Source organism: Cetorhinus maximus, chromosome 16 (genome assembly GCF_964194155.1).
Source record: "Cetorhinus maximus chromosome 16, sCetMax3.hap1.1, whole genome shotgun sequence".
NCBI classification, from domain to species: domain Eukaryota; kingdom Metazoa; phylum Chordata; class Chondrichthyes; order Lamniformes; family Cetorhinidae; genus Cetorhinus; species Cetorhinus maximus.
This window is the reverse complement of record NC_135894.1, coordinates 16,448,866-16,476,372: the sequence shown is the minus strand read 5'-3', so window position 1 is coordinate 16,476,372 and position 27,507 is coordinate 16,448,866. Positions and strand designations below refer to the sequence as shown.

At 44.9% G+C, this 27,507-nt stretch overlaps 1 protein-coding gene across 1 annotated transcript in view; it reads left to right on the top strand.

Annotated features, from left to right (window-relative positions):
- The window catches only part of clcn4 (chloride channel, voltage-sensitive 4), a 33,819-nt gene extending 6,574 nt beyond the window's left edge, over nucleotides 1-27,245 (top strand). Inside the window, exons 2-11 of the mRNA XM_078560493.1 lie at nucleotides 1,731-1,830; nucleotides 6,892-7,079; nucleotides 9,564-9,686; nucleotides 12,695-12,901; nucleotides 13,494-13,574; nucleotides 16,059-16,604; nucleotides 18,732-18,918; nucleotides 21,251-21,649; nucleotides 23,666-23,882; nucleotides 26,346-27,245. Of these exons, the coding sequence (XP_078416619.1) occupies nucleotides 1,731-1,830; nucleotides 6,892-7,079; nucleotides 9,564-9,686; nucleotides 12,695-12,901; nucleotides 13,494-13,574; nucleotides 16,059-16,604; nucleotides 18,732-18,918; nucleotides 21,251-21,649; nucleotides 23,666-23,882; nucleotides 26,346-26,436 (2,139 nt within the window). The 3' untranslated portion in view covers nucleotides 26,437-27,245. The remainder of the gene's footprint in view (nucleotides 1-1,730; nucleotides 1,831-6,891; nucleotides 7,080-9,563; nucleotides 9,687-12,694; nucleotides 12,902-13,493; nucleotides 13,575-16,058; nucleotides 16,605-18,731; nucleotides 18,919-21,250; nucleotides 21,650-23,665; nucleotides 23,883-26,345) is intronic.
- The last annotated feature ends 262 nt before the right edge of the window (nucleotides 27,246-27,507 follow it).

Below are 27,507 nucleotides of genomic sequence, written 5' to 3'. Positions count from 1 at the left end.
CATCTGCCACTAGCTTGCTTCCCTTAATGTCCCCATTAGCACATCCTTTAGATAATATCACCACCGACAACACCCCTTTGTCCTTTTGTCTATGACATCGTTGGCAGTCTCTTCTTGGCCTCCACCTATCACTGACCCCCTATCGAGCTCTCCTGTCCCACCCCCTTCTACCAGCTTATATTTCATCTCATTTCTATATGTCTTAGTTCTGATGAAGGGTCATACGGACTCGAAACGTCACCTGTATCCCTCTCCGCAGATGCTGTCAGACCTGCTGAGTTTTTCCAGGTATTTTTGTTTTTGTTCAATATGATTTGACATTGTTTTTGTTTTAATCGAGATAAATCTGCAATGTGGAAAGTACTTGTTTAAATCATATTGTTGGCAGCCCTCAGAGCTGCTGATAAGAGAAGACTATAAAGAGTTAACATTTGAGTGCTAAAGGGCATGGACGAGACCTCTCATCCTCTGGTAAACTATCTGAAACAAGTGGATAGTTATAGAGGGTTGCATTTATCAGGCAGGGAACTATAAATCAAAACAGTTATAAGATGGATGCTATTTTTAATTTGGAGAAGGAAGAGAGGAAGGAAACGAGGAACAAAATCCTGGAAGGCTTGGAAAAGTCATCTTCATGATTTCCCATTAAATCTCCGCACTGTAAGTTTTGGACACAGGGCTAACGTGTGCTATTCTGAATGGTTGGTGAGGGTGTGTCAGATGGACACTTTGTTGGTTGGGGTGTTTAAGATGAATGATTTCTTGGTAATAAATGAATAATCAAACATATTACTGTCTCTAGTTGATATGGATTTGTTTAAGGAGTAAGGAAGAAATTATCCAACATTAAGTACCTCCACAGGACTTGGGATCAGATGTGAACAAGGTTAACCTGTTAACGTTAACACAGGATTTTTAACAACCATTGAACACCTTCAGCGCAAACTAGCCACGCTAGATTTCCATGCTGGGACTGCTCTCGGTGTGTCACAGTGTTTCTGTACTCTCCAGTGATTTGGAACTAGCCTGGTTGTAGCCAGAACTGACAAACACTTGTACATTAATCTACTTATGAAAAGAAATAATAGAAGAAAAAGAAAGAAATGAATTAATCGGAGTTATAGAGCACAGTTGTCAACCTTAGGAAATCCCAAAGTGCTTTAAAGCTAATTGAGAACTGTCCTTTTGAAGTATGATCACTGTTTGTAGTGCAGGAAACATGGCAGCCAGTTTGCACACAGCAAGATCCCACTGGACACAAACACCAGTGAGATCAACGATATGTTTTTAGTGATAATGGTTGAGGGATAAATGTAGACCAGAACACTGAGGAAAACTCCCCTGCTCTTCTCCGACATAATGCCATGGGGTCTTTTACATGCACTTTAGAAGTGTAGCACCTCGATTAAAAGACAGCACCTTCAACAGCGCATCACTCAGTATGGAACTGAAATGTCAGCCTGTATTTTGTAATCAGCTCTCTGGAGCAGGTTTGAACCCCGACCTTCTGATTCAGAGGTGAAAGCGCAACCAACTGAGTCAAGCCTGACGCCCACGCTCTCCCTTGACCATTTATAGCTTGTTTGTCTGACCATGAACAGACCCTATTACCCATAAACCCAGCAACTAAGCAAAACTGACATTAATTGCATATTAATGCAGAACAGTAAAAAAATATGATGGCTTTATTGAGAACAATCAAAACATCATCAATCTGCTTCTATTTTCAGATCACAAGCAGAAGTAAAGAGTCGCTATGGGAACGTATCAAAGGCTTGTTGGATGCGTGGTCAGGGTGGGTTGTGATGTTGCTCATTGGACTACTGGCAGGTATGATGTCACAGTGTATACTTCCCAAAGTATATTGTTCAAATGGTCCATGCGATCACCTCGATTGATTGTAATTGCCTGAGGGGACAGAGGAATTTACCAGAATGTTCTTTCCCCTATTGCTCCTGAGTTTTTCACTTTTTATTTGACTCTCTCAGAATATCACATAACCATGGGGTGGGCTGAGGGATTGCAGAGCTGGGGGTGAAGAGTCCAGTCGTGATACTCCAACCATTGAGTGTGGGGCAGGCTTGATGGTCTTTTCTTTCTGACCATTTTTGTCATAGCGTGTATGCCCCTTTCACTGTGCTTTTAAACTCAGCAATCAGTGCAACCAGTGTTTGATGAACAGCAGAGCCTATCCTCAACTGATCTACGCAATGTAACTTTTCTGTTCTGTGTCTCAATGTATACGTCAGTGACACAAGTAAGTGCTGGAGGTAACAATGATAAAACAGTTGTCCCAAAATCTGTACCATGAAACCTTTAATCTCTTCTGCCCTCCACCCTATCATGGACCTCCCCGATATTCTTCTTCCCCTCTCCCTCCTTTCACTCGCTCAAACCTTATTAGATTTCTAACTTTTTCCTTTTTCCAGTTCTGAAGAAAGGATACAGATCTGAACTATTAGGCCAGATTTTGCCTCTAAAAATGGTGGAAGGGACCCAGATGTGGAAGTCCCATCCTATTCCTGACAGATCCCATTATTGCTAATGGGAGAACAGGGCGGGGTGTGATTCATTCAGGAGGGAAACCCAAGCTCAACAGGGCGTTTTGAAATTAAAGCTAAGTCCAAACATATCCCATTTTGGTTGTTGCAAGGGCCTTAACCTGCAGTGTGGGAATCATGAATTGATGGAGTAGACGTAAACACTTTTGAAGGGTGGATAAGGTATGTTTAAGTGTCATGACCTGTTTTTTCTTAAATGCCCCACCTTTTAAACATTAATAGAAACAGACCACAACTGTAAGTGAAAGTTTTTTTAAAAATCTGCTGAACTGCTTTGATTGACAGGCCATCTGGTGTAGGTTAAAAAAAGGTTAGCACTGTTTGCACAGTTTCAGTCGAGCTCTTTGTTGACATTTCCCAAGGGCTATTATTATTATTATTATTATTATTATTATGCCATTATGAATGCTTGGCTGAGTTTTAAAAAAAACTACAATTATCTCAGCCGGAGATTCTGCATTCAGTTTGATTGATGGTTTAAAGATGCTATTAAAGGATTACCTGTCTTTGGTGTGGAGTTTGAATAGAAATTTGATTTTATTAGAGATTAACCGCTTGAGATTTAAAAGCTTTGAATGGATTTCATGAATGGGAGTTTTTTCACTATCAAGCAGGTATAAGTGAGAACTGTATTATATTGCTTTTTTTTCATTTCCACATGGCTCCTGAGGCTGCCCATGGTGGATACTGGGTGACTGGCTATGGAGATGTCATGAGGGTATGAGGGTGTATGGTGGACAGGTGGGCGGAGGACATGAGTTGGCTGTTGGCTGCACTTTGAGGGGAACTTGGAGGTGATTGCACAGTAATGTTGTGGAGTGCTAGTGAGGGACGCCTATTGGACTTCAAGGTTGAGGCCCATTGGTGGGAGGGGGGGCAAGACCTGCCCTGCGGTTGAGGCATGTTGGGGGGTTGGGCAAAGGCTAGCCTGTGGTTGAAGTGACTTTATGGGGAGGTGGCAAAGGCTTCCCTGTGGTTGAAGGTAGTGCACAGGCATGTGCGGGGTTGGGAGGAGGTGGGTGAGGGAAGCGGCCACTCATTAGGGAAACCTTGTATAAAGTGACCATTCCTCTGCAGCTGAGACAGTTCAGGCGCAGCCTCATTGATATAATTAGAGTCGGGTCTCTAGTTTATCTGCCCACTCAAGCAACGCAGAGGCATCAAAGTGCCACCACATGCTCCAGAGCTTTTCACCCCTCGGGCACAGGCTGCAAACTAATGAGCATTTTAGGGGACTGCAGAACAGTTGGACGATTGGGAACGTTGTACAATCTCCTTGCTAAAGCTGGACATGGAGCAGTCGCTGGTGGAGGTGCTCACAGCCCCTTGCAATGTCATCATCCCGGTTTGGACCAGTCTCCCCCATGGTTCAAGCTAACAGTGCAGCCTTGCAGTGTGGGTTAGGAGAATGCCTGTGTCTGAGCTGAGAGCACAGCATACAGTCCAGTGGGCAAAGCTGCTGCCAATTGGTCAGGTGGAGTGGGGCGGAGATGGGTGGGGTTTCGGGCAGCCATGCAGTGCACTAAACACTGGCCATCCAAGTGGTGGCCAGCACTCTCCAGGATGCATTAAGGGGCCTTCAGACCTAACCAAGAGAGGTTCTTTGTACACCCATGCTAACCCACGCACCTCTCTCTTTCATTCTGCAAGAGTACAGCAGGATCATAGAGCCTGGTAACCTAGCTGTATGCCTCATGGCTTACAGTGAGCGGAGACGACGGAGAAGAGAGTGACCCAGGTGCCTGGCTGCGCAGGGGGAGGAGCAGCACCCTCTGGAAGAAGGGGCGGCTGGGGCTCCTGCACACGCTGCCGAAGGGTCACAGTGAGCTGTCGCTGGTGTCACGCATCATCGTCGTCTGCTGCGCCCTTTACAACCTGACGCTGCAATGGGGAGAGGAGCTGGCTGAGGAGGAGATGCGGGAGCTGGATGTCTCCTCCAATGAGGAGGACGCTGATGGGAATGAGGGTGAGGAGGTCCTTGAAGGCGTTGAGGCTGTGAGCGGAAGGCGTAGCTGGAGTGAGATCAAGCTGCCCAACACCCCTCTCGTGTACACACTGTTGGAGGGTGAGTGTGGGCGCTGTGACAAGACTTTAAGGAGGGTGCCTTCAGACTCCTCTTCAGAGGTTTCTTCAGAGCTTGATTGGAGGCCCTGGGTCATGGACTGTTTGGCAGATGTGCCTCCGAAGGGGAGATAATTAGTGTAGGGCAGTGGCCTGTCAAAAAGGACACATCATTCACAGCATGGTTATCTGATGGATGTTACACTGCTGGACCCTCACTTGGTAGAGCAGCACCGACTTCACTGTCAGCACAGGACCGGTCCCGGTCATCACTGGCCAGCTGGATGGCTCTGTTTTTAAAGTCCGTGAGGCATTCCTTCATTGGTAAGCAACCTCTCCCTCTTGTGTGCCAACTTGTCCTGCCTAAGTAGAGATGGAGAGAGTGTAAGCAGGATGCTTGCCAGGCAGATGATAAGTATGCCTGGCATGTGTGGGTGCTGAGTGGTCCCATGGACGGGATGAGGACAATGAAGGTGTGTATGAGAGACTGAATGGTGATGTCCCTTGAACTGGGAGTGAGTGAGAGCCCTGTGGATGTGTGATGGGTTTGAGAGTGTGTGAGAGTTGAGAGTGATGAGAAGGGTGAATTACCCTGGCAGAACGGAGGAGATCATCCATCCTCTTGTGGCACTGGGTGGCTGTCCAGTTTTGCAGGGTATTGGCACTGACCACCGCTGCCACCACCTCCCAAGCAGGATGTGTGAGGTTTAGACATGGCACTCGGTGTGATGAAGCGGCGAGATGGTGGCATGACAGGCGAATGAGAGCCCGCCCGCCCGCCCGCCATGGAAATGGCGTGTTTCCCGGGAATGCATAATTAATACGACGGGTTTGGGATGATACAGCGTGAAAAGCAGCCATTGTGGCCGGTGTGTAAAACCTCATTTATCTGCCCATTACTGCACTTAGTGCAAATCTGGGATGATTCCACCCTTTGTGTGAACAAACGGCTTCTCATTTTCTCTTTTGATCTTCTATTGATAATCATGAGTTTCTGGCCCTTTGATTTCTAACTATTGAAAAACGATCTTTCATTATTTAATATCTCAAAACCTTTCACAATTTTGAAAGCTTCTATTAGATTATCCTTTTTAAGCGTCTCTGCTCTGTTGGAAGAAAGGCCCAGAGTTTTGAGCCTTCAGCAATATAAGCTCTCCTTCCTGATATAATTGTAAGGAACAAAGAATAAAGCTACATTTTCTCGGTACCATAACATACCCTCAGGGTGTTCCAACTGTTAGGAGACTTCCTGTTTAGTGTCTGCTTTTTATTATGCTTTTTTCCAAAAGTGTACTACTTGTCTGCATTGAACTCCATCTGTCACCTATTTCCATGTTCTGCTGATCCAAGTCTCTTAGATCTTTCCTCAGTTTATCTTAAACCCTAATTTGCTGGCATCAAAAAATGTCAACATCATTTCTCTTCAGTTTATGTCCAAATCATTTGAACTTTTAAAAATTTATTCTTGCATGGGATGTGGGTGTTGCTGGTAAGGCCAACACTTATCACCCGTCCCTAATTTTTCTTGAACTGAGTGGCTTGCTAGGCCTTTTCAGAGGGCAGCTAAGAGTCAACCACATTGTTGTGGGTGTAGAGTCACAGGTAGACCAGACCAGGTAAGGATGGCAGATTTCCTTTCCTAAAGGACATTGGTGAACCAGATGGGTCTTTAACCACAATCAATTATAGTTTCATGGTCACAATTACTGGCTTTATATTCCAGACTTATTAACTGAATTCAGATTCCACCAGCTGCTGTAGCCCTTGTGAAGATGGTGGTGTCTATATGGCATAAGTACTCCTACAGTGGTATAAGAGAGGGAGTTCTAGGATTCTGACCCAGTGACAGTGAAGGAATGGTGACACAGTCCCAAATTGGAATGGTGTGTGACTTGCAGGTCGTGATGTTCCCATGCACCTGCTTCCTATGTCCTTCTAGATTGAGGAGGTTGTGGGTTTGGGATGTGCTATTGAAGAGGACATGGCATATTGCTGAAGTGTATCGTACAGGTAGTGCCCACTGCAGTTATGGTATGCCGCTGTTGGAGGGAATGGATGTTTAAGGTGGTGGAAGAGTTACCAACATTGTTGTGCCATACTTGTCAAAACACTGGAGGACTCTTGATTATCAGACAGTTTTCCCCTAAAGTGTGGATCTCTCTGTCTCTCCCCGTATCAGAAGTAGGTAACAGCTACAGTAACAATAAGCTGATGGAGCTTGTTTGTCCTTGCTGGTTTTAATGCTGTACTTTGTGTCTCACTTATTCAGGGACACTGGCTGGAGTGATAGATCTGGCTGTGGACTGGATGACGGACCTGAAGGAGGGAGTCTGTTTGGCTGGATTCTGGTTTAGTCATGAACAGTGCTGTTGGACATCTAATGAGACGACCTTTGAGGACAGGGACAAATGTCCTCAGTGGAAGACATGGTCAGAGCTTTTGGCTGGCCAGCCAGAAGTAAGAAATTACAGGACTCCGTTTGACTCTTGGGCCTATACACTGCAACACATCATGCCAGTCACAGCTATGAGCTTCAAATGCAGTTGATTCTAGATAAATGCACAAACTGATCCAAGCATAGAGCTGAAATGAACCAATTGCCCTTGAATTGTAAGACACCAATTGCTCTGGAATTATACTCGTGTTCCAGGCCTCTGTTCAGTGAAGTTTAAAATTTAGAAAACCTTCTGCACGCAGTGTTTATGTGCACCCTGCGCGCAGCGTTTATGTGCACGCTGTGCGCAGTGTTTATGTGCACGCTGCGCGCAGTGTTTATGTGCACGCTGCGCGCAGTGTTTATGTGCACGCTGCACGCAGTGTGTACATGCCAGAAGCATTCTTGAAATGTAACTCACTAAAAGAGTACAATGAAATTTGCAACTTTGCTAAATTGAGCATGTTCGAAGTTCACTCTTGCCCCAATATCAGTTTTTAAATTAATTTTTCACCTGTGCCATGAACATGCTTCAACTTAGGTAACGATCCCATCCCAGCACTCTGCCCCTATCAAACAATAACCATCCAGGAGGACATACCCAATAGTAACGCAGTTCACTGTGGCCCTCTGGACATCTCTTCCTGGTGTTTGGAAATGGAGCTAAGATCAACTCACTCACTGTGCTGAGAGCACAGTTTCTCAGCATTTTAGCTCTGATTTTCTTAAGGAATAAGAAACTTAAGAAACTTAACTGTCCGCAATCCTATTGGTTTAATACTGTCTAGTTAAGGAGTTTGCATATTTATTGATATATTAGCCACCAGATACAAATACCAGGGGCCAGATTTTGGCTACTCAGGCAGGTGGTTTGAGCTGGGAAATTTCCTGACTTGCTGGATCTGCCTCAGTAGAAAGTTTCCCGAAACGTGGCGTTTTTATTATGGCATGAGGGGGTGGGGGTTGTCAGATGGAGTCGGGTCAGCCGATCCCAAAACCAGAACTTGGGTGGCCATGGGGACAGGCGAGTGCCAAGGCCTGCTGGTTAGAAGGCCTGCCTCGGTTGTTTTAGAAGTTGTTATTCCTCTAGCCCTCATTCCTCACACCCATGGCTCCTCATATCCTCCATGCAAACTCAATGCCAACTCATGCCTCCTATCCACCCCCATGGCCCGTCATACCCTCCATGTCAACTCAATGCCAATTCATGCCTCCTACCCACGTCCACAGCCCCTTGTACACTCCGTGCTAACTCATGCCCCTACCCACCTATGCCCTTGACCCCTCATACCCTCCATGCCAAAACATGGCCTCCCATCCCCCCCCCCCCCCCCAACGGCCTCTTATATCCTCTACGCCAATTCCATTGCCACTTACACAGTGTCCACCATGGGCAGACTTCAGGAGCCTTGTGTAGATGAAAAAAACTTCTAACAATCTAATACAGCTTTCACTCCTACACACTTGATCATGAAAAAACTCCCATCAATAAATCCCATTCAAAGCTTTTAAATCTCAAGTGATTAATCTGTCATAAAAATAAACTTCTATTCAGACTACACATCAAATTATCTTTGAACTGTCAATGAAACTGTGAATTCTAAACCCCTTATGAGATAATTATAGCTTTTGAAACACAGCCAAGCATTAATAATGGCAAAATTTCTCTGAATGCACAATTTTTTACCTTGATTTAACATCTCATCTGAAATACATATCTCTCACAGTGCAGCGCTCCCTCACTACTGCACAGCTGTATCAGCTGGATTGTGTGGTAACATGAAGCCACAGGTGTCACCTACACTAGTGTATCACGATGCATTGTGAAATCAGGAGCCATTATTGATTTTTCTTTTTAACTCAATTCCTCCCACCCCAGGACTTGACAGCCAAGGAAGATGCATTCATCATGCAGCCAAATAGGTTGATCATTAACTGCAAATCCTTCCAACATGCGCCAATGGCAGGTGGGGAAGAGTGGGAGAGATTCCTGATCAGTCATGTGATAGAAAGAAAGTTGGAGCCTCTATCATCACTGTACATAGTTCCAGACTACAATATGTATGTAATATGCATGTTGCCACCTCAAAACAGACTCCCTGTGTGAACTGGAACACACCACCACTAGATGTTTATAGGTGCGCATATTGTTGTACATGTATGAGGATTAGAAAATTACTGACGATACTCCGTGCTTGTAACAGCCCAGGTATTCTTACCAAGGACTTCAAAAAGCTATGCTCCATGCATTCTGTAAATAGCATTTAACTTGTATCTAATATATCTTTGGGTCTTTTGATGATCAATTAATTGAGATTGATTGTTACAATTAGTCAGCAACTCCATCTTCGTTGTATCATGCAACCTCTGGGATGGTGAATGGATCTAAGCCTTTTCCATCTAAGGAATTGCAGTGTTAGGCAATCACAGCTTTTGCATGACATGTACTGTATGTTGGAAACTGTAAGTTAATTGTAAGTGCCCATGTCTATGTTTTTTTCCCACAGGGCGCCAGTGCGTACATTTTGAACTATCTTATATATGTTCTTTGGGCTTTGACCTTTGCCTTCCTGGGAGTCTCACTGGTCAAAATGTTTGCACCCTACGCATGTGGCTCTGGAATTCCAGAGGTAGGTACCGGTCCAAAGAGATTAAAGCTACATTCTGTATTTCACAGCAATGACCCTTTACGTGCTGCTGCTTTCTACATATCAAAAACTATCAGTCATCAAATTAAGTGATTGACAAAACACCTTGCAGCTGGCCCATATACCTCCAGCATCGTTGGCGATTATGAATATAATGCTTCGTAATGGACCCGGCCTAAAGCTGGCTAAGTAACATGGGCCAAGGTTGTACAAATGCTGCGACATGCAAAACTGGGACCTTCATGAGTGAAACTGCCTTTTGCTCATCCTTTTCTTTTTACTCCCCTGGCCTTTGGGGAAGCAGTGTAGCTCCTTTTCACACACTAACCTACCTGTGTCCCAGAAGTCAATGTGCGGTGAATCATGCTGCTGAGCTCATTACATAGAGATCCCAACAGAGGAACAGGCAGCTTGGCCGAAACAGTTTCTGTTGGTATTTAGCCTCCTCACAAGCAGTGTCCTAGTCCTATCTGCCTACCATGTCACCAGCTCCCTTTCCCTACAAACACCTCTGGTAACATGTCCTTAATTGTTTCTCTGCTTCTGTCACTAACTCTGGTTATACTTTCCACAGCCATGGAAATAAACTGACTTCCACACTTTCCTAGATAATTTCTATTTAATCTTGAATCTGTGCCCCTTCTGTCTAGACCCCTTAATTACAGGGAAGCCACGAGTAACGTCGAAAATAACCAACCTTAGCAACGGGTCCTCATTAATAATGTTTAGCTTTGTCACCTACCTGGAGAGCTGGCTGGCGGGCACGAGGGGAGACCATTGGCAGGAGGCCAGAGCCAGGTACCCCGAGGGGTGGTGCCTGGTGAATGGGAGGTTGGTGAAGCCTGCAATCGGTGGCGGGGGGGGTGAGGAACATTTGGAGGCTTTGTTGAGGGTTCTGAGAGAGCAATCCTTCTGCTGCACAGCCAGAAATGCTGAACGAGACACTTAACTTTGTGGACCCAAAAGCTGTCAAGTGTCCCAGCCTTGGTAAATCCTCATGGTGACAGTATATGTTACATTGGGTTCCTAATTGCTCTGTGGGAGTCCAATTTAAATATGTTCATGAACTGCCCTGCCTCAACTCAGTGGACACTCTGATATTCCTGCTGTAAAAAAGGGGCAGAGATATGTACAGCAGTTGTGGTCAAATTCCCCGTATTTCACTTCTCAACTCCCAACTGTCTCCCACCCATTGGGTGGGGAGTTGGGGGGACAATATCGAAGTCACTGTTTTTATCAACTCTTCCCAGTTTCAAAGCCTGGATTTAGCACATCGCTTTGGCCCCAGTAACTGCTTACTATAACTTAAACTTGCCTGGGGGCACTTCAAGAGAAACCTGCAGGCTGAGCACTTACGTGCCAATTAGACACAATTGTCCTGGAGCAGTGTATGTGGGCTCCTCACACCTCTTTCCTCTGAAGTGTGGAATATGCTGGCTGACGCACAATGGATCGTCACAGAGTGGCTCCGGGACTGAGAGAAAGGGCGCACAGGTTCACTCGAACACAGGTGGAGGGCATCCAGGAAATTCCTGTAGTCACATTGGGGAAAGACACCGCCTCATTCTTCTTGCCCTCCTGTCCCTCTCCTGCAGCGCCTGCTGCTGTTTTGCCTGACCTCATGTCCTCCTCCCAGTCTTCATCCAGATAAAGGGGGGCTCCTAGCAAAATGCCGATAACCGAAGAATACCTTTCTCCTCACAGCTCCTATAAGGTGGGAGAGCACAACAATGACCCCTTTCAGGTGAAGTCCTCAGTGAATTTCAGGATTAAATGTTGATAGAATTAGGAAGTCTTGAGAAAGTGTCTCATAAAGTCTCCCAGTGTATTTCAATGGTCCTGTTCAAACCTCCAGCAGCAGGTGAAGAGTGAGGTGCTTGAAAGTCGCGTTCAACACCCTCTGCAATGAGTTGCTCACTCTTCATCAGCTGGCCACAGTTAGGGGGAGCTGTTAGTTCAAGTCTAGCCACCAAAATGCCATGCAGCCTTCGTAATAAGCACTACGAGGCACTTTAAGCAGCAATCAGCCCTCAAACAAGCCTCCTGGTGGCTATTCCTAGCACCAGCTTCAATTCCTTTACCAAGATGGTGCGTTGCACTAAACAGGGGTTAAACCAATGTTTCTGTTTATGATTCACTTTGGCTAATGGAGGTTCATTAGCACCTAAAGTATGCAGGGAATATTGCCCCTTCTTTAGAATCATACAGTACAGAAGGAGGCCATTCAGCCCATTTTGCCTGTGCTATCTCTTTGAAAGAGCTAACCAATTAGTCCCAGTCCCTTCCCTTGACTCTTTCCCCATAGCCCTGCAAATTCTCTCCCCTTCTGTTATTTGTGCAATTTCCTTTTGAAATTTACTGTTGAATCTGCCTCCAACACCCTTTCGGGCAGTGCACTCTGGACCATAATAACGCCTATCAAGCCACCCTATCAGTCTCTCTGTTGTAATGAAAACAGACCCAATTTTGCAAGTCGATTTCTGATCTTTTTGTGGTATAATAACACTAACTTGCACTTGTGGAGCACCTTTAACATGGTAAAGCGTCCCAAGCTACATCACAGGTGTGCAGTGAGACAAAAATATTAACACTGAGCTACATAAGAAGATATTAGGACAGGTGACCATAAACCTGGCTGAATCGATGGGGGGAGAGAGAGCTGGTGAGGCCATGAGGTTTGGGAAGTGAGTTCCAGAGCTTAAAGCCTAAACGGTTGAAGGCACAGCCACCAACGGGTGAAAAAAAATGAGGGAGACAAGAGGAGAGAGTTGGAGGAGGATTGTAATGAACAGTTTATTGATACATGAATGCAATAGAATCTGCCCCTAATGTGTCTAAAAATCAGCTTTTAATTGAGGTTGAGCATTCTTCAACTAGAAATATATATTAGCTTGGAGAAAAAATCTATCAGCTTTGAATTGTACTGTGCTTTAGTGAGATTGTTGATGTGTTTGGCTCCCTTTTAATTGACTTAAATCTTAATTTTTCAGATTAAGACCATCCTTAGTGGCTTTATTATCAGAGGTTATCTGGGCAAATGGACATTACTGATTAAAACAGTAACTCTGGTGTTGGCTGTATCCTCGGGCCTAAGCCTTGGGAAAGAAGGACCCCTGGTTCATGTGGCATGTTGCTGTGGGAACCTCTTCTGCTGCCTGTTTTCAAAGTATAGTAAGAATGAAGGGAAGAGGAGAGAGGTAAGTGGTAACTTCAATTTATAGCAGAATATCTCTGGTAATTCATGAAACAGAAACTGGATGAGGATCAGTTAGGAACTAGACTGAGGCTTTTTAGCATCAAATACAGATGGAGACAACCTTATAAGCCTGAATCCAGTTCCGAAATGTGCAAGTGGTGGTCGAATGGTTCCATATGTTGGAAATGCCACGAAAGGACAGGCAAATGAGGTGTAGGCCATTCAGCCCTTCAAACTTGGTCCGCCATTCAATCAAGTCACGGCTGATCTCTTCCTCGACTTCATTTATCCACCATTGGTCCATACCTCTTGATAACCTGTACCCAACAAATCCATCTCAATCTTGAAGATGTCAATTCAGAATCCACGATCTTCTGGGGGAGACAGTACCCACTGAAAAATGAAATGGAAAAAGACAGACTTGAGATAAGTGGCCATGCTGTGTTATCTGAATTCACTGTTTATTGCCATAGGCCAGAGATTGGGAAGAAAATGATGAAAGGGGAGGTTCTCATTGTGTGTTCATCGTGTGTTCATTGTGCTGGTGAAAGTACTAGGGCATTATACAACTCGAGTATTTGTCTTCCTTTCAGGTCTTGTCAGCTGCTGCTGCTGCAGGTGTCTCCGTTGCATTTGGTGCTCCCATTGGTGGCGTGCTTTTCAGTTTGGAAGAGGTAAACCATATTCCTGCCAAGAACTGAAACTTCCTCCATTGCCAATTCAATCGATTATAGTAGGTTAGAAAAGCAAGGACAATAAAATATTGCAAACATAAGTTTTAAACTCCATTGTCAATCTTGTTTTTGTTAAAATTCATTCATGGGCTGTGGGCTTCACTGGCTGGACCAGCATTTATTGCCCACCCCTAATTGCCCTTGAGAAGGTGGTGGTGACTTTAACCCAGCGACAGTGAAGGAACAGCGATATATTTCCCACTTATGATGGTGTGTGACATGGAGGGGAACTTGCAGATGGTGGTTTTCCTATGGACCTGCTGCCCTTGATCTTCTGTGTGCTAGAGGTCACGGGTGTCCCCCACCACCCAGTGATGTAGTCCTGGTGAGCAGGATTCCGAGCTCTGGCTTCCCAGTACTGGCTTGACATTCAGCCGGGTGTTCTCATCAATGGGAGTGGATTGGCCAAAATATTTCCATTGCCTCTAGCCAGCCCATGATCAATGAGCTATTAAACACCATCATCCCCAAAAGATCTGCTGTTGAAAGGAATGGGAGTGTGAGAGGGTAGGAGGACTATACTTAGTCTAAGCAGGGTGACTTCAGCACCCATTCCTAGATTCAGCAGTGCTGACGCCACCCCTTTCCTCAGCAGATTCCTGTTTCTGGACTAAAATGGTCTTGCCTGTGTTTTCTTTTACATAAAGTGTGTTGTTTTCATAGCTCCAGGTTAAAATGAACAAGGTGTGCTAAGTCAGAACAGTCCTAAGTCAGCAGTCTGTCCACTATCGCAAGACATTATATACATGAAAAATAATGGACTGCGGTCATAAGTTCCCTTGAGATCCAAGGGTATGTGAGCTCACCCTCACTCTCCCATTGATTAACTTTGTCTAAAGGGAGCATTGCTGGGAGATAATATTGTGTTGGTACTGAGACTTATTATCCTATTGTGCGTGTTGGTAAAAATATATTTTATCGCACAGCTAGAATGATTAGCTCAAAGGATAACTGTTATTAGATTGATGTGAATGCTATAAGAATGATATTGTCAGGTAAAAGCTGTAGAGATCGCTTTCATTAGCACCTCATTGTTTAAGGGTTTGAATGTTTATTAGCTTACACCAGAGGCATAATATGGAGGCATCATGGTTCAGTCTGATGACACGCATACACTTTCAGAGAGGGCCATTGAACAACAATTGGAAGTTGCTGATTTTGCTCTCTCTCTAGTATGGAGGGCACTGAGAGCTGGTTGAACTGACCTAGCTCTGCACTGACTTGGTATCAGACATTGCTGGTGTGTATGAATCAGTGCCATGCCCTTGGGAAGCTACTCATTTATCCCCTATGACCAAAAGCATGGCCAAAATCCAATTGAATTCAGAATCTTCAGTATTGTTTCTTGCTGCTTTTGATAAGAGGTTTCATTCTTTTTGGTACAGCTCCCAATAATTCCTTTGAACCCCATCACTCTCAGTCTTATACCATGTCCAAAGTATGACGAGCCCCTGACGATTTATAATTCAGGTTCACCCACAGGCAGTCGACTGAATTGAAGTCCAGGAGCTGCCCAGCTCGATCTGAAAATTTTTGTGCCTAAACTTTACTGATGTTCGCCTAGCTCTCATTTTCAGTTATCAATGGACCCTGGTCTCATTGGATCAATTTACTATTCAATTGAGCTAGAAATTTGGCTGTGCAGCACCCATTTTCCCGGTGCTGAATGACCTCCCATGTTTTCAATATGGCGGGCAGGAAGCACACAGCCATTACAAGTTGGAAGTGCAGTCATCCACCATAGTGGTAAAGGTCAAATGCTCCCCAAGGGTCACAGCTCAACCCCCAACCACCATTACCCCTCCTCCCCACCCTACTCACAGATTTCCCCCACCCTCGGCTATCTACTTTCCCACCTGATCACCTCCCCTACCTCGCTTACCTGAGGGGCTCAGCACCCTAATTTACAGTGCCATTCCTGTACAGCTCACTGCTGCCATGGGAATAAAGGCTCAGGCCCAAAAATGATGCACCCTAACTTCGAGGCCAGTGAGCTAAAATGCTGCTTTCATCAGCTGATGAATTGAAACGCCTGTGGAAATGAAAGTGGCTAATATATCAATAGTCTTGCCTAAATTTCAGCAAGTGAGGCACAGTACCTTGAATTATAACAACATTATGCAAGCCAGCAAGCTCCCAGCTTTGACCCTCACTGTTGATGTGTATGCTGATCTCCACTGGCTATAGGGGTGTTATAAAGACCCAGGTACCCCTGGGTTAGAGAGGAAAGAACATTATCCCCTGTCAGCCAGTATAAAGCACTTTTCATAGTGGGCAGAGATATCTGCATTTGAAACCTCCAGGTTTTCCGAGAAGTCTGGTGGGAGGCAACAAACAAGGATTGACTCCAAAAATTGGTGAAAATATTCTGAAGCGAGAGAAATGATGGTGTTAGTGATGGTGGAATCTGCTGTTCTCTTTCAGGTCAGTTACTATTTCCCATTGAAGACACTCTGGAGATCATTCTTTGCTGCTTTGGTGGCAGCTTTCACCCTCCGGTCAATCAACCCATTTGGTAACAGTCGGCTGGTGCTGTTCTATGTGGAGTACCACACGCCCTGGTACATGGCTGAACTGGTGCCTTTCATCCTACTTGGGGTTTTTGGAGGTCTGTGGGGAACGCTTTTCATCCGAGGGAACATTGCCTGGTGCAGGAAGCGTAAGAGCACCAAGCTTGGAAGGTACCCGGTACTGGAGGTGATCGCGGTGACTGCCATCACGGCCATCTTTGCCTTTCCGAATCAATACACAAGACAGAGCACCAGTGAACTAATCTCTGAGCTCTTCAATGACTGTGGGGCACTTGAATCTTCACAGCTCTGCGACTACATCAATGATCCGAACATGACTCGTCCAGTGGACGATATACCGGACAGGCCGGCTGGTCCAGGAGTCTACGCAGCTATATGGCAGCTAGCTCTTGCCCTGGTTTTCAAAATTGTTATCACCATATTTACTTTTGGCATGAAGGTGAGAATGGGCAACACAAGTCGTTTTATCTGGAACTGCCTCCACTGTATGATCCTGATCAGCACAGGACTAACTTACCAATGCCTGTTTAATATTGAAACAGAACTGGTAAAAAAAAAGGCCAGTCCTCAGCGAGCAGAATTCAGATTCTGACCACTATCCTGTGATTCTGACTGGGAGTAAGGACTGGACGGGATAGGGGTCTGATTATGTTGTCACAGCTCTATAGCGGCAGTGTTAGTTGACTAGTAACCAGAGGCCCAGGCTGTGAATCTAGTAGAACATGAGCTTAAATCCCACCAGTTTGAAAATTTGAATTCGGTTTAAGAAAAAAAATCTGCAAATAAATTTCTGCTACAAGTAACACTTGTGAATGATGCCCACGTTTCTGAGCATTGATTTTTAAAATATGTGCAGGTGCTCAGTGTGAGGTGAAAGGGGTGGGAGGGTGTGTGGGTTAGGGTGTGACTGACAACTATCCAGTAAGGAATGAATGTCTTCAGATGAAGAGAACTGAGGAGAAAAATTGGGAGAGCAAATTGAAGAGAAGCTAGTGCGACTATGGGATTCATTCACTGTGCAGTTAAACCCAGGTCAAAACAGCACAGAACAAATGTACACTATGGAATACAGGTAACGTTTTTTCTTTACAATGTAGTGGGATGCCTTTTCCTTTGCTATCCTGACTGAAACTGGGTAAGGGAGCAACAGAACATGGGGAAAAATTGAACGTTTGTGGGGGTGGGCTAACATCGCTTCATGTTCAGACCTGAATTTCCCTCTCTTTTCCCTGTTGGTACTAACTGCTTTGGCCATTTCTTTCCTGCCCACTGCATGCAGTGGCCTGAGGTGTGAGGTGTGCAGTTTGGGGTCCTGGCCCATTTCCTTCACATCCACCCTTGGTCCTGCCACTCCCTCAGACCACCAGATAAACCATATAATAGGCCTCGGGTGACACCAGGTATGGACTCACCTGAAGCTAATGGAGATGGCATAATTTGGGCCTCCTGTCCCTCCAATCACACACCCAGTGAAGGCCCCCAAGTTAGCCCAAGGCATTCAGTTATTTTACAGGGCCCAGTAATCCCTTTAATGCAGCCTCTTAAAGGTGCAATGACTGGGGTTGTGGCAGTGGTCGACCTCTTTGGGGTGACAGGAGTGGTGGGAGATGGGGTAAGGGGCAGGATTAAGAAAATCCAGGCCAATAATCCAACAGGAGAATTGAGATGAATCGTAAACCACAAGAATTAAATGAATAGCTGATGTGGTCATCTGAACTTGGATCAGACAGGGAGTTATGTAAATCAACTTATACAATAAATTAATTGAGTGAGTTGGGACCATATTGGATCTCCCTCACACTTGATTTCTTATTACTTGCACAGTGTGGCATTGGCCTGAAAATGACCCCTCCCCCAACATGTATTTTTGGCTGTTGTTTGTTCTGGAATGAGCCAGGACTGGTTTTCCTGTGTTCTTGGACTGCTTTTCAAACCTGGTTAGCTCAGTTCATTCAACATTCAGCAAAATAAGGCCAAGCCTTGAAAATATGTTTTCCTTTTAATGATTTAACTTATCATTTACAGCTATCATTTATAGCACGCCAAAGCCCTAGGGAATCTTACACTTTTGGTGTTGAGCTACAACTTTGGCATTTAGCGTAAGGACAGACCCTCCTTTATCAGCAGATTATTGAAACAGTTGTGTTTTCCTGTACACTGTGATGATCCAGGCCTTTAGGTTGTGTCTTCACCGAATTATCTCCTGTATTAAATTCTTACATCATGAAAGGAAGCCATTTGGCCCATTGTGCTTGTGCTGGCTGTTTGAAAGAGCTATTCAATTAGTCCCACTTTCTGCTGTCTCCCTATAGCCTGATCGTTTTTTTCATTTTCAAGTATATGTCCAATTCCCATTTAAAAGTTATTATTGATTCTGCTTCCACTGCCTTTCAGGCAGATAGTAACAACTCACAGTGTAAAAGAAAAATCCTCTCATTAAAATTACTGACAAGACATGAGGGTTAAACACTGTTAACACACCTCGTGTTAACAGCACCCTGTAGTATAGCATACTAGCATACATTGAAAGAATGCATCACGTTTTTTATGCACCTTGTTTCTGCAGATGCCATCAGGACTGTTTATCCCGAGCATGGCTGTCGGGGCGATAGCTGGCAGAATGGTTGGTATTGGTGTGGAGCAAATGGCCTATCACCACCATGACTGGTTCATCTTCAGAAGCTGGTGTAGGCCAGGAGCTGACTGTGTCACACCAGGGCTGTATGCTATGGTTGGGGCTGCCGCGTGCCTTGGTGAGTGATACCTGATTTGCCGTCGACCAGCAACTTTTGAAAGAGAGATCATTCTGCAGCAAAGCCAACAAACTTAGTGTTTATATTTCACTTGAACATTTTTTATTGATCCCTTTTGGAATCTCTTGATAGCAATCTGAACGTTGACCCCTATTCATTGGGTAGCACCATTGAATTGTAGGGCAAAGCTTTGCAGCTTTTGGAGGCCTTTTGTGAATTTGTGTGCCCAGGTAGATACTGAACTTACCTGGAGCTTGCCTAAAAGAAGCTCACTTGGTAGCAATCTTGAGTCAGGAGATTGTGGGTTCAATCCTGCACCAGAGATTTGAACACATAATCTAGGCTGACCCTCCCAGTGCACTGCTGAGGGAACACTGCATTGTTGGAGGTGCCCTCTTTCAGATGAGACATTAAACTGAGGCCCCATTTACTTTGGCAGCATCGGCGGAGAAGAAAAGAGTTGACGTTTCGAGTCCTCATGACCCTTCAACAGATGATCTGGTCATTATCACACTGTTAATTGTGCGAGCTTCATGTGCTTAAATTGTCTGCAGTGTTTCCTGAAATACAACAGTGACTACACTTCAAAAACGCTCCATCAGTTGCAACACACTTTGAGACATCTTGAGATCATGAAAGTGTGTCTTTCCTGACTGGACAATGGAATGAGGGAAAGGCCTGGGAGGACTTTGGCTTCCAATGAAATTGGATGTGGTTCTGGTGGAGGAGAAAATAAATATCATGAAGTCAAAATAAATGAGAAATTAGTTTTTAAACAAAGGCCTTGTATTTTTATAGTGAGTTTCATGTTCTCAGGACACCTGAAAGCACTTCACAGCCAGTGAATTTTGAAATGTAATCAGTTTTGTTCTATCATCAGATGTGAAGGCCAATTTTCACACAGCAGTGGGATAAATGACAAAATAATCTGTTTTGATCATGACGGCTAAGTGATAATTATTGGCCAGGATACCAGAAAATTCCCTTTCTCGTCTCTGAAATTGTGCCCTGGAATCTTTTACGTCCATTTAAAGGGCAGCCTTGGTTTAGCGTCTCATCTAAAAGATAGCACCTCTGACAAAACAGCACGCCCTCAGTACTGCACTGGAGCGTCAGCCTGGATTTCTTTTCCAAAACCTAGAATTCACAATTCTCTGACTCAGAGACAAGAATGCTAGCACTGAGCCAAGGCGAACACTACAACAACTTACAAATTCTTAACATCGAAAAGCATTATCAAATGAAATATAACATTGAGGCAGATAAAGAGGTGTTCGATCAGGTGACCAAACACTTGGTCAAAGAAGCAGGGTTTAAGGAGTGTCTTAAAGGAGGAATGAAAGGTAGAGAGGCGGAGAGGTTTAAGGAGGGAATTACAGAGTTTAGGGCCTAGGCAACTGAAGATGCGACCACCAATGGTATAGCGATTAAAATCGAGGATGCTCAAGAGGCCAGGCTTAGTGGAGTGCTGGTATCTCAGAGGGTTGTGGGGCTGGAGGAAATTAGAGATAGGGAGGGGTGAGGCCAGGGAGAGGTTTGAAAATAAGGATGAGAATTTTAATATCAAAATGTTGCTTGATCAGGATGTCAGTGTAGGTCAGTGAGTACAGGGATGATAGGTGAACAGGACTTGGTGTGAGTTAAGACATGGGCAGTAGAGTTCTGGATGACCTCAAGTTTATGGAGGGTAGAATGTGGGAGACCAGTCAGGAGTCCACTCCTTGGAATAGACAAGAGTATACAGTCTTGGGTTTAGTTCATGACAGGAATGTTGTGTAAACTCAACCATTTCCTGTTCTGATGAGAGATTGTAACTACTTCGGAATAAACAACAACAATTTGCATTTATATAGCACCATTAATGCAGTAAAATATTGCAAGGTTCTTCACAAGACTGTAATCAGGCAAAAAAAAAATTGGCAGCAAGTCACAGAGGTGATCAGAAACCTGGTGAAAAGATTAAAGAAGTAGGTTTTAAGATGCCTGTGAAAGGAGGAGTGAGGGATGGGGAGCTGCAAAAGTTTAGCGGGGGTTGGGGGGGGGGGGGACAGTTCCAGAGCTTAAACAGACAGTTGAAAGCATGGCCACCAAGAGTGGAGTGAAGAAAGTTGGGGATGTGCAAGAGACCAGAGTTAGAAGAGTGCAGAGATTTCATAGGGTTGTACAGGTGAAGGAGGTTACAGACATAGAGAGGGGCGAGGCCATGGAGGGGTTTGAAGACAAGGATGAGAATTTTAAATAATACTGTGCCAGCCTTATCACTTGTCAGGGCACCAATTTAAATGAGAAGTTTCAAAGTGTTTCATTCTGGCTGTTGATAATTCTACTGCAGGTGGAGTGACTCGTATGACGGTGTCTCTGGTTGTGATCATGTTCGAGTTAACTGGAGGTTTGGAGTACATTGTACCATTAATGGCTGCAGCAGTGACCAGCAAGTGGGTGGCAGACGCCTTTGGGAAAGTGGGTATTTACGAAGCGCACATACACTTGAATGGCTACCCTTTCTTGGATTCAAAGGACGAGTTCAGGCACAGGACACTGGCAACTGATGTCATGAGGCCAAGACGCACTGAGCCTCCCCTCTCAGTTCTGACCCAAGGCAGTATGACAGTGGAGGACGTGGAGACCCTTATTAAAGATACAGATTACAACGGCTTCCCTGTTGTTGTCACTAAGGAATCGGAGCGGCTCATTGGCTTTGTCCAGAGAAGGGATCTCATTCCCGCAATAAGTAAGTTTTCTAGCTTGGCAGCTGTTTCTTTTACATTGAATTTTGACTTCAATTTCAGCACAGAATTGCGAATTGAGCCTGACAGTGTTTTTTTAATGTTTTAAGTTGAAGTGAGCCTTTGGCTTAGTGGTTACATTCCAGTCTCCTAACCAGAGGTACTGGGTTTGAGCTCCTGCTCAAGACAGTCCTAGCGAGTGGAAGTTGGAGCTGCAGCTCTGAATTTTTAAAAATATATTCATTCATGGGATGCGGGCATCGCTGGTTAAGCCAGCATATATTGCCCACCCCTAATTGCCCTTGTTCAGAGGGCAGTTAAGAGTTAACCACATTGCTGTGGGTCTGGAATAGGCCAGACTAGGTAAGGATGGCAGATTTCCTTCCCTAAAGGACATTAGTGAACCAGATGGGTTTTTATGACAATCGGCAATGGTTTTGCGGTCAGACTTTTAATTCCTGGTTTTTTTATTGAATTGAAATTTTCACTATCTGCCGTGGTGGGATTCGAACCCGAGTGCCCACAGCATTACCCTGGGTTACTAGTCCAGTGATAATAGCACGATGTCACTGCCTCCCCAAATTCTGGGTTCACCTCCAGCGGAGTACTCACGTCCAGTGGTATGGGTGTGGCCCCTCACCCCTACCCCCCTCCACCCCCCACCCCCCCCCGAACACCCTCCCTCCCCCAATCGAGGGAGTTGGGTTGGGTTGGGAAGCTCATAACGCTCTCCTTCCATATTGGGCTGACCCGCCTATTGGCTAGTAGAAAATGATTCTGGCCCTCTGTCCCTGGAGGGATCATTGATGTAATGGCTGGTCAGATTATAATCAGCCTGCTAATCCCTCCATGCCACTTAAATTCAATTAATTAATTAAATTAATTGCAAAACCAGAAAACTAGCTAAAGCTGACTGGCAACATCAAAGGACAGGGGCTCTGAAAAACTCACAACACAAAAAATCCTCCATTTACAAGGCAATAATGTATGAAGGCAAAAGTTACATGGGATTTATAATTAAGGCCTAGATATGTTGTTCACTATTTACATAAATGATTTGGACTCAGAAATCAGAGGCACATTATCAAAATTTGCAGAAGACGCTAAACTGTATTTATCAAAGTGTTCCTCAGTATAAATTAATGGTGGCAAAATACAGTTTGAAAATACGTGAACAGTTAAGTAGCTACATAAATTAAATGGGGTTTGGGTGGGGAGGGGGTGGCTGCTGGTGGAGGGGTTGGTGTGTGACACCAAAGGAAGGCTGTCCCAAAATGGCTCAGACTTGATGCCTAGTTTGTGTCGAGTCAGGCAATCTCAGCACAGATTGCACGTTGCTGAAATTGGTGGAAGAATCAGTCGTGCATTCTTCCCTCAGTAATTCTGTCCTCTCTGCTGGAAAGTGTACATTTGTAAATTTGGGATGAAGGTAGGAGTGAGGTTGATTATGATACACCAAGAAGATGACCTGGTCCTTGCGTTTGCTGCCTAGGAACGTTGGCTGAGATATAAGTTCAAGGTGAGGGGCAGGAGGTTTAGGGGGGGGTGTGAGGAAAAACCTTTTTACCCAGATGGTGGTGACAGTCTGGAATGCACTGCCTGGGAGGGTGGTGGAGGCGGGTTGCCTCACATCCTTTAAAAAGTACCTATTTGAGCACTTGGCACGTCATAACATTCAAGGCTATGGGTCAAGTGCTGGTAAATGGGATTAGGTAGGTAGGTCAGGTGTTTCTCACGTGTCTGGGCATACTCGATGGGCCGAAGGGCCTTTTCTGCACTGTGATTCTGTGATTCTATTAGACATTTGATAATGCTCATTGATTCATCCCGGGCTATGTTTCCAATGTCTTCTGGGGAGGAAGGGAGAAAGTTGTTGGGGGGGAGTGGGGGCTAGGGTGGGGGCGGGTGTTGAGATGTCTAGTGTGGGAGGGGGCAGGGTGCATGGGGAAATCAAAAATTAATTAATCAGAATGCTAAGATTTTGTTTCCTCCCAATTTTTGACTTTTCCTATCTATGTCAGAAAATGCAAGAAAGGTACAAGATGGAGTGGTCAGCAACTCCATTGTGTATTTCACTGAGGATCCACCGCCACTGCTTGGTAACAGCCCCTGCCCACTCAAACTGCGGAGGATTCTCAACCTGAGCCCCTTCACTGTGACGGACCACACACCCATGGAGACGGTGGTGGACATCTTTCGTAAGCTTGGCCTCCGGCAATGTTTGGTCACTCGCAGTGGGTAAGTAGCTTTTGCAAGCGGCAGGGCAAAGGGCAGCTTTTCAATCAGTTTACTGCCTTCCCACGGAATATCCATCTGCAAGAAGGCACAATGAGAAAGGTCTTTATGGATACCAAATCATTAGAATGACTGTCATCTCGACGAGAAACTGTCAAGCATAGGACAAAATAGAGGTCATGTTATTTTTGAAACACCGACAAGTTGTATTTATGTAGCGCCTTTAGTGTAGTGGAGCATCTCAAGGTACCCACAGGAGCATTATCAAACAACATCTGAGAGACTGGAACAGATGGCCAAAAGCTTGATCAGAGAGAGATAAGTTTTAAGGAGCATCTTAAAGGAGGAGAGGGAGGTACAGGGGCACAGGAGGGTAGAAGTGACTGCTGGTGATGTTATTGTGTGTAACTGAGTGCACTAGTATCTAACTCCTCCCTCTGGCCTTTTGAAAGGGGAGTTTAATGCCCTTATTGGAAATTATTGGATTTCAGATCCTTGGAATGAGCTTTTCCTGTCCCCAGCAGGAAAAAGACAGTTCAGATCAGTACTCTTACTTCCCAGTTTTTATTTGTGTTCCATTTTAAGGTATACAAGACCAGGTCAGACCAGTATTCTTATTTCCCAGTTTATACTGTTTTTCTCGCTCTGTGTTGTTAGTCCCATGAACCAGTGCTGTTTACCACGCGGCTTACTTCAGAAGTTCCTTCTGAAAATCGGGGGGGGGGCAGGGAATCATGCAGGGGATGCACCTGGGCGCACTGGGCAGGGGGGGGTCAATGAGGTGGTGCAATTGGGGCAGCTTGTAATGAACCAGTGCCGAGTGCCTCACTGAGAAAAGGGAGAGAAAGGCTTGCATTCCTATAGCGTTTTTCACAACCTCCAAATGCCTCAAAGCACTTTACAACCAATTAAATACTTTGTTGAAGTATATTGACTGTTGTAATTCAGGAAATGTGGCGGCCAATATGCACTCAGCAAAACCCCCTCAAACAGCAATGTAATAATGACCAGGTATCTTTTTTTTGTGATGCTAATTGAGGGATAAATATCGGCCAGAACACTAATAAAAAAGCAAAAATAAAAAATACTGTGGATGCTGGAAATCTGAAACAAGAACAAAAAATAGTGGAAATTTCTTATACCATGGAGAACTCCCCTGCTTTTCTTCAAACGAGTGACATGGGATCTTTTACTTCCACCTCAGTAGGCAGATGGCACCACAGTTTAACAACTCCTCTGACAATGCAGTGCTCCCACAGTACTGCACTGGAGTGCCAGCCTTGACTTGTATGCTCAAGTGGGCATAGATTTAAAGTAAGGGGCAGGAGGTTTAGAGGGGATGTGAGGAAGAATATTTTCACCCAGATGGTGGTGGGAATCTGGAACTCACTGCCTGAAAGGTTGGTAGAGGCAGAAACCCTCATAATATTTAAGGAGTATTTGGATGTGCACTTGCGATGCCATGGCATACAAGGCTATGGGCCTAGTGCTGGAAAATGGGATTAGAATAGTTAGGTACTTGTTTGACCGGCACAGACTCGATGGGCCGAAGGGCCTTTTTCTGTGCTGTAGACCTCAATGACTCTATGGGACTTGAACCTGGAACCTTATGATTTAGAGGTGAGAGTGCTACCAACGCATGGCTGGCACACACATACATACAAACATACATATTAGGAGCAGGACTAGGCCGGCCTGTCAGAGGATGCCAAGAGAGGCACGGAGAGAAACGGTAGGCTTATTTAAGAGGGAATCAAGCCCGGGATGCAGCAAAGAAGCAGCAAAGCCAAGGAGTACTGAAGGGTCGGAGCAGGGAATTGTCAGGGCCAGGGATCTGAGAGAGGAGAAAGGAAATTAGGTACAATGATAGGAAAGAGTCTAGGAGGGGTAAAGAGGAAAGAGGCAAAAGTAGAATAGAATGATGGGCTCGGGCTCAGGGTGGCAAGCAAAATGTGGATGCTAAATTACATTGGTTACATAAAAACCAGGATTCATGCAAACCAGATGGTGAGTAGGAAATAGGAGGTAATAGACAAGGACCCAGAGTTAAAGTCAGAAACCCTGGTGATTGGATAATGATGATGTTGATAGGTTGGATTCAGGCGGAGCATTGACAAACTGTTCTCCGAGTTCGGAGATGGATGTAGCAAGTGAAATCCCGGAGCTATATGAGGATAGTATATCAGAGGACATACTGATGGTACCATTTTCCCGGGAAGGATGATGGCGACTTTGGAGGACACCATAATAAATATTGCCACCAAACACTTCCTGAGTGGGCAATAAATCCAGCCTGGCGTTGGCAAAGCTTTTTAAAACACATTCCCACTCCACAATGGCCTGCAGGAAAACACAGGCTTTCTAACACCATCAGATAATTGTAACCTCTTCTATGCCTTGAACCACATGAATGCACATCAATTATTTAATGTAATTATTGCAAGTATTTTTTTCTTCTGTTTACAGACGTCTCCTGGGCATCTTAACTAAAAAGGACGTACTAAGGCACATGGCCCAAATGGCAAATCAGGACCCTGAGTCCATCATGTTCAACTGACCTCTTGCATGCTCACTGTGCCAGCCTTACCCAGTTCTGATTTTATAAGGTAAAGGGTAAGACTGAAGTCTCAGCATTGAGGTGGCCTTTGAGTGAACTGAATTCTGATCACTTGATCAACAAAACGTGACTCGAAAACAGTCTTGCTCGGGAGAGGAGCCATCAGCAATGCACTGGATTAAGAGATGACGACTGACCCACGGCGAGTTCATTGTGTTCTTTTAGATGAGTGAAGGATGAGAAGCCAAACCCTCAGCTCTTTTGCAAAGTCTGATGACCTGGTAGATGATGCATATTATACTAACATCTCAGCTGCCCAGCTTTGTCTGAGAAGTGTGCCCACTAGGGGTAAAAAAAATAGTGATTAATAAATGCATAGCACGTTGATACTGGTCAGTGATGTAACAGACTACAAGACACTAGCTAAGAGCTACTGTGCAAGGCAAAATGGGGAATAATTCCAGAGTCTGTTTGGATTCATGGTTAGCACAGAAAATGTCAGTGTTAAAGACCTTGCATTAATTTCCTTATTTACCTATTGAGTTCAGAAGGAGTCTGGTCAGGGTCCCTGTGTAATATTAAACTGTATTTGCATCAACATGTTACTTAGAATTTTACAGCACAGAAACAGGCCACTCAGCCCATTGGTCTATGCTGGTGTTTATTCTCCACCTGAGCCTCTTCCCACCCTACTTCGTTTCACCGTATCAGCATATCCTTCCATTCTTTTCTCCCTCATGTGTGTTTTGCTTCCCCTTAAATGCATCTGTGTGAACAAACACAGCCCTAGCCTGTACAACCACAGCCCTGGTGTCATTATAATGAATCTGAACTGCATTCCCTCCAAGGCCACTGTTCCCTTCCCGGGAGAGGGCTGGAAACAGTATTCCAGATGGGGGTCGAACCATCTGGACTATACTTTAGTATAACTTCAATCCCTTTGGATCCCAACCCTCATGAGATAAAGGCCAACATTTCATTAGCCTATTATGTGTAGAAATATGTAGACAATTTGGAGGGAAGAAGCTGAACTGTGCTAAGAGAATTCTTCATTGTGCCAAGCAGTAAGTT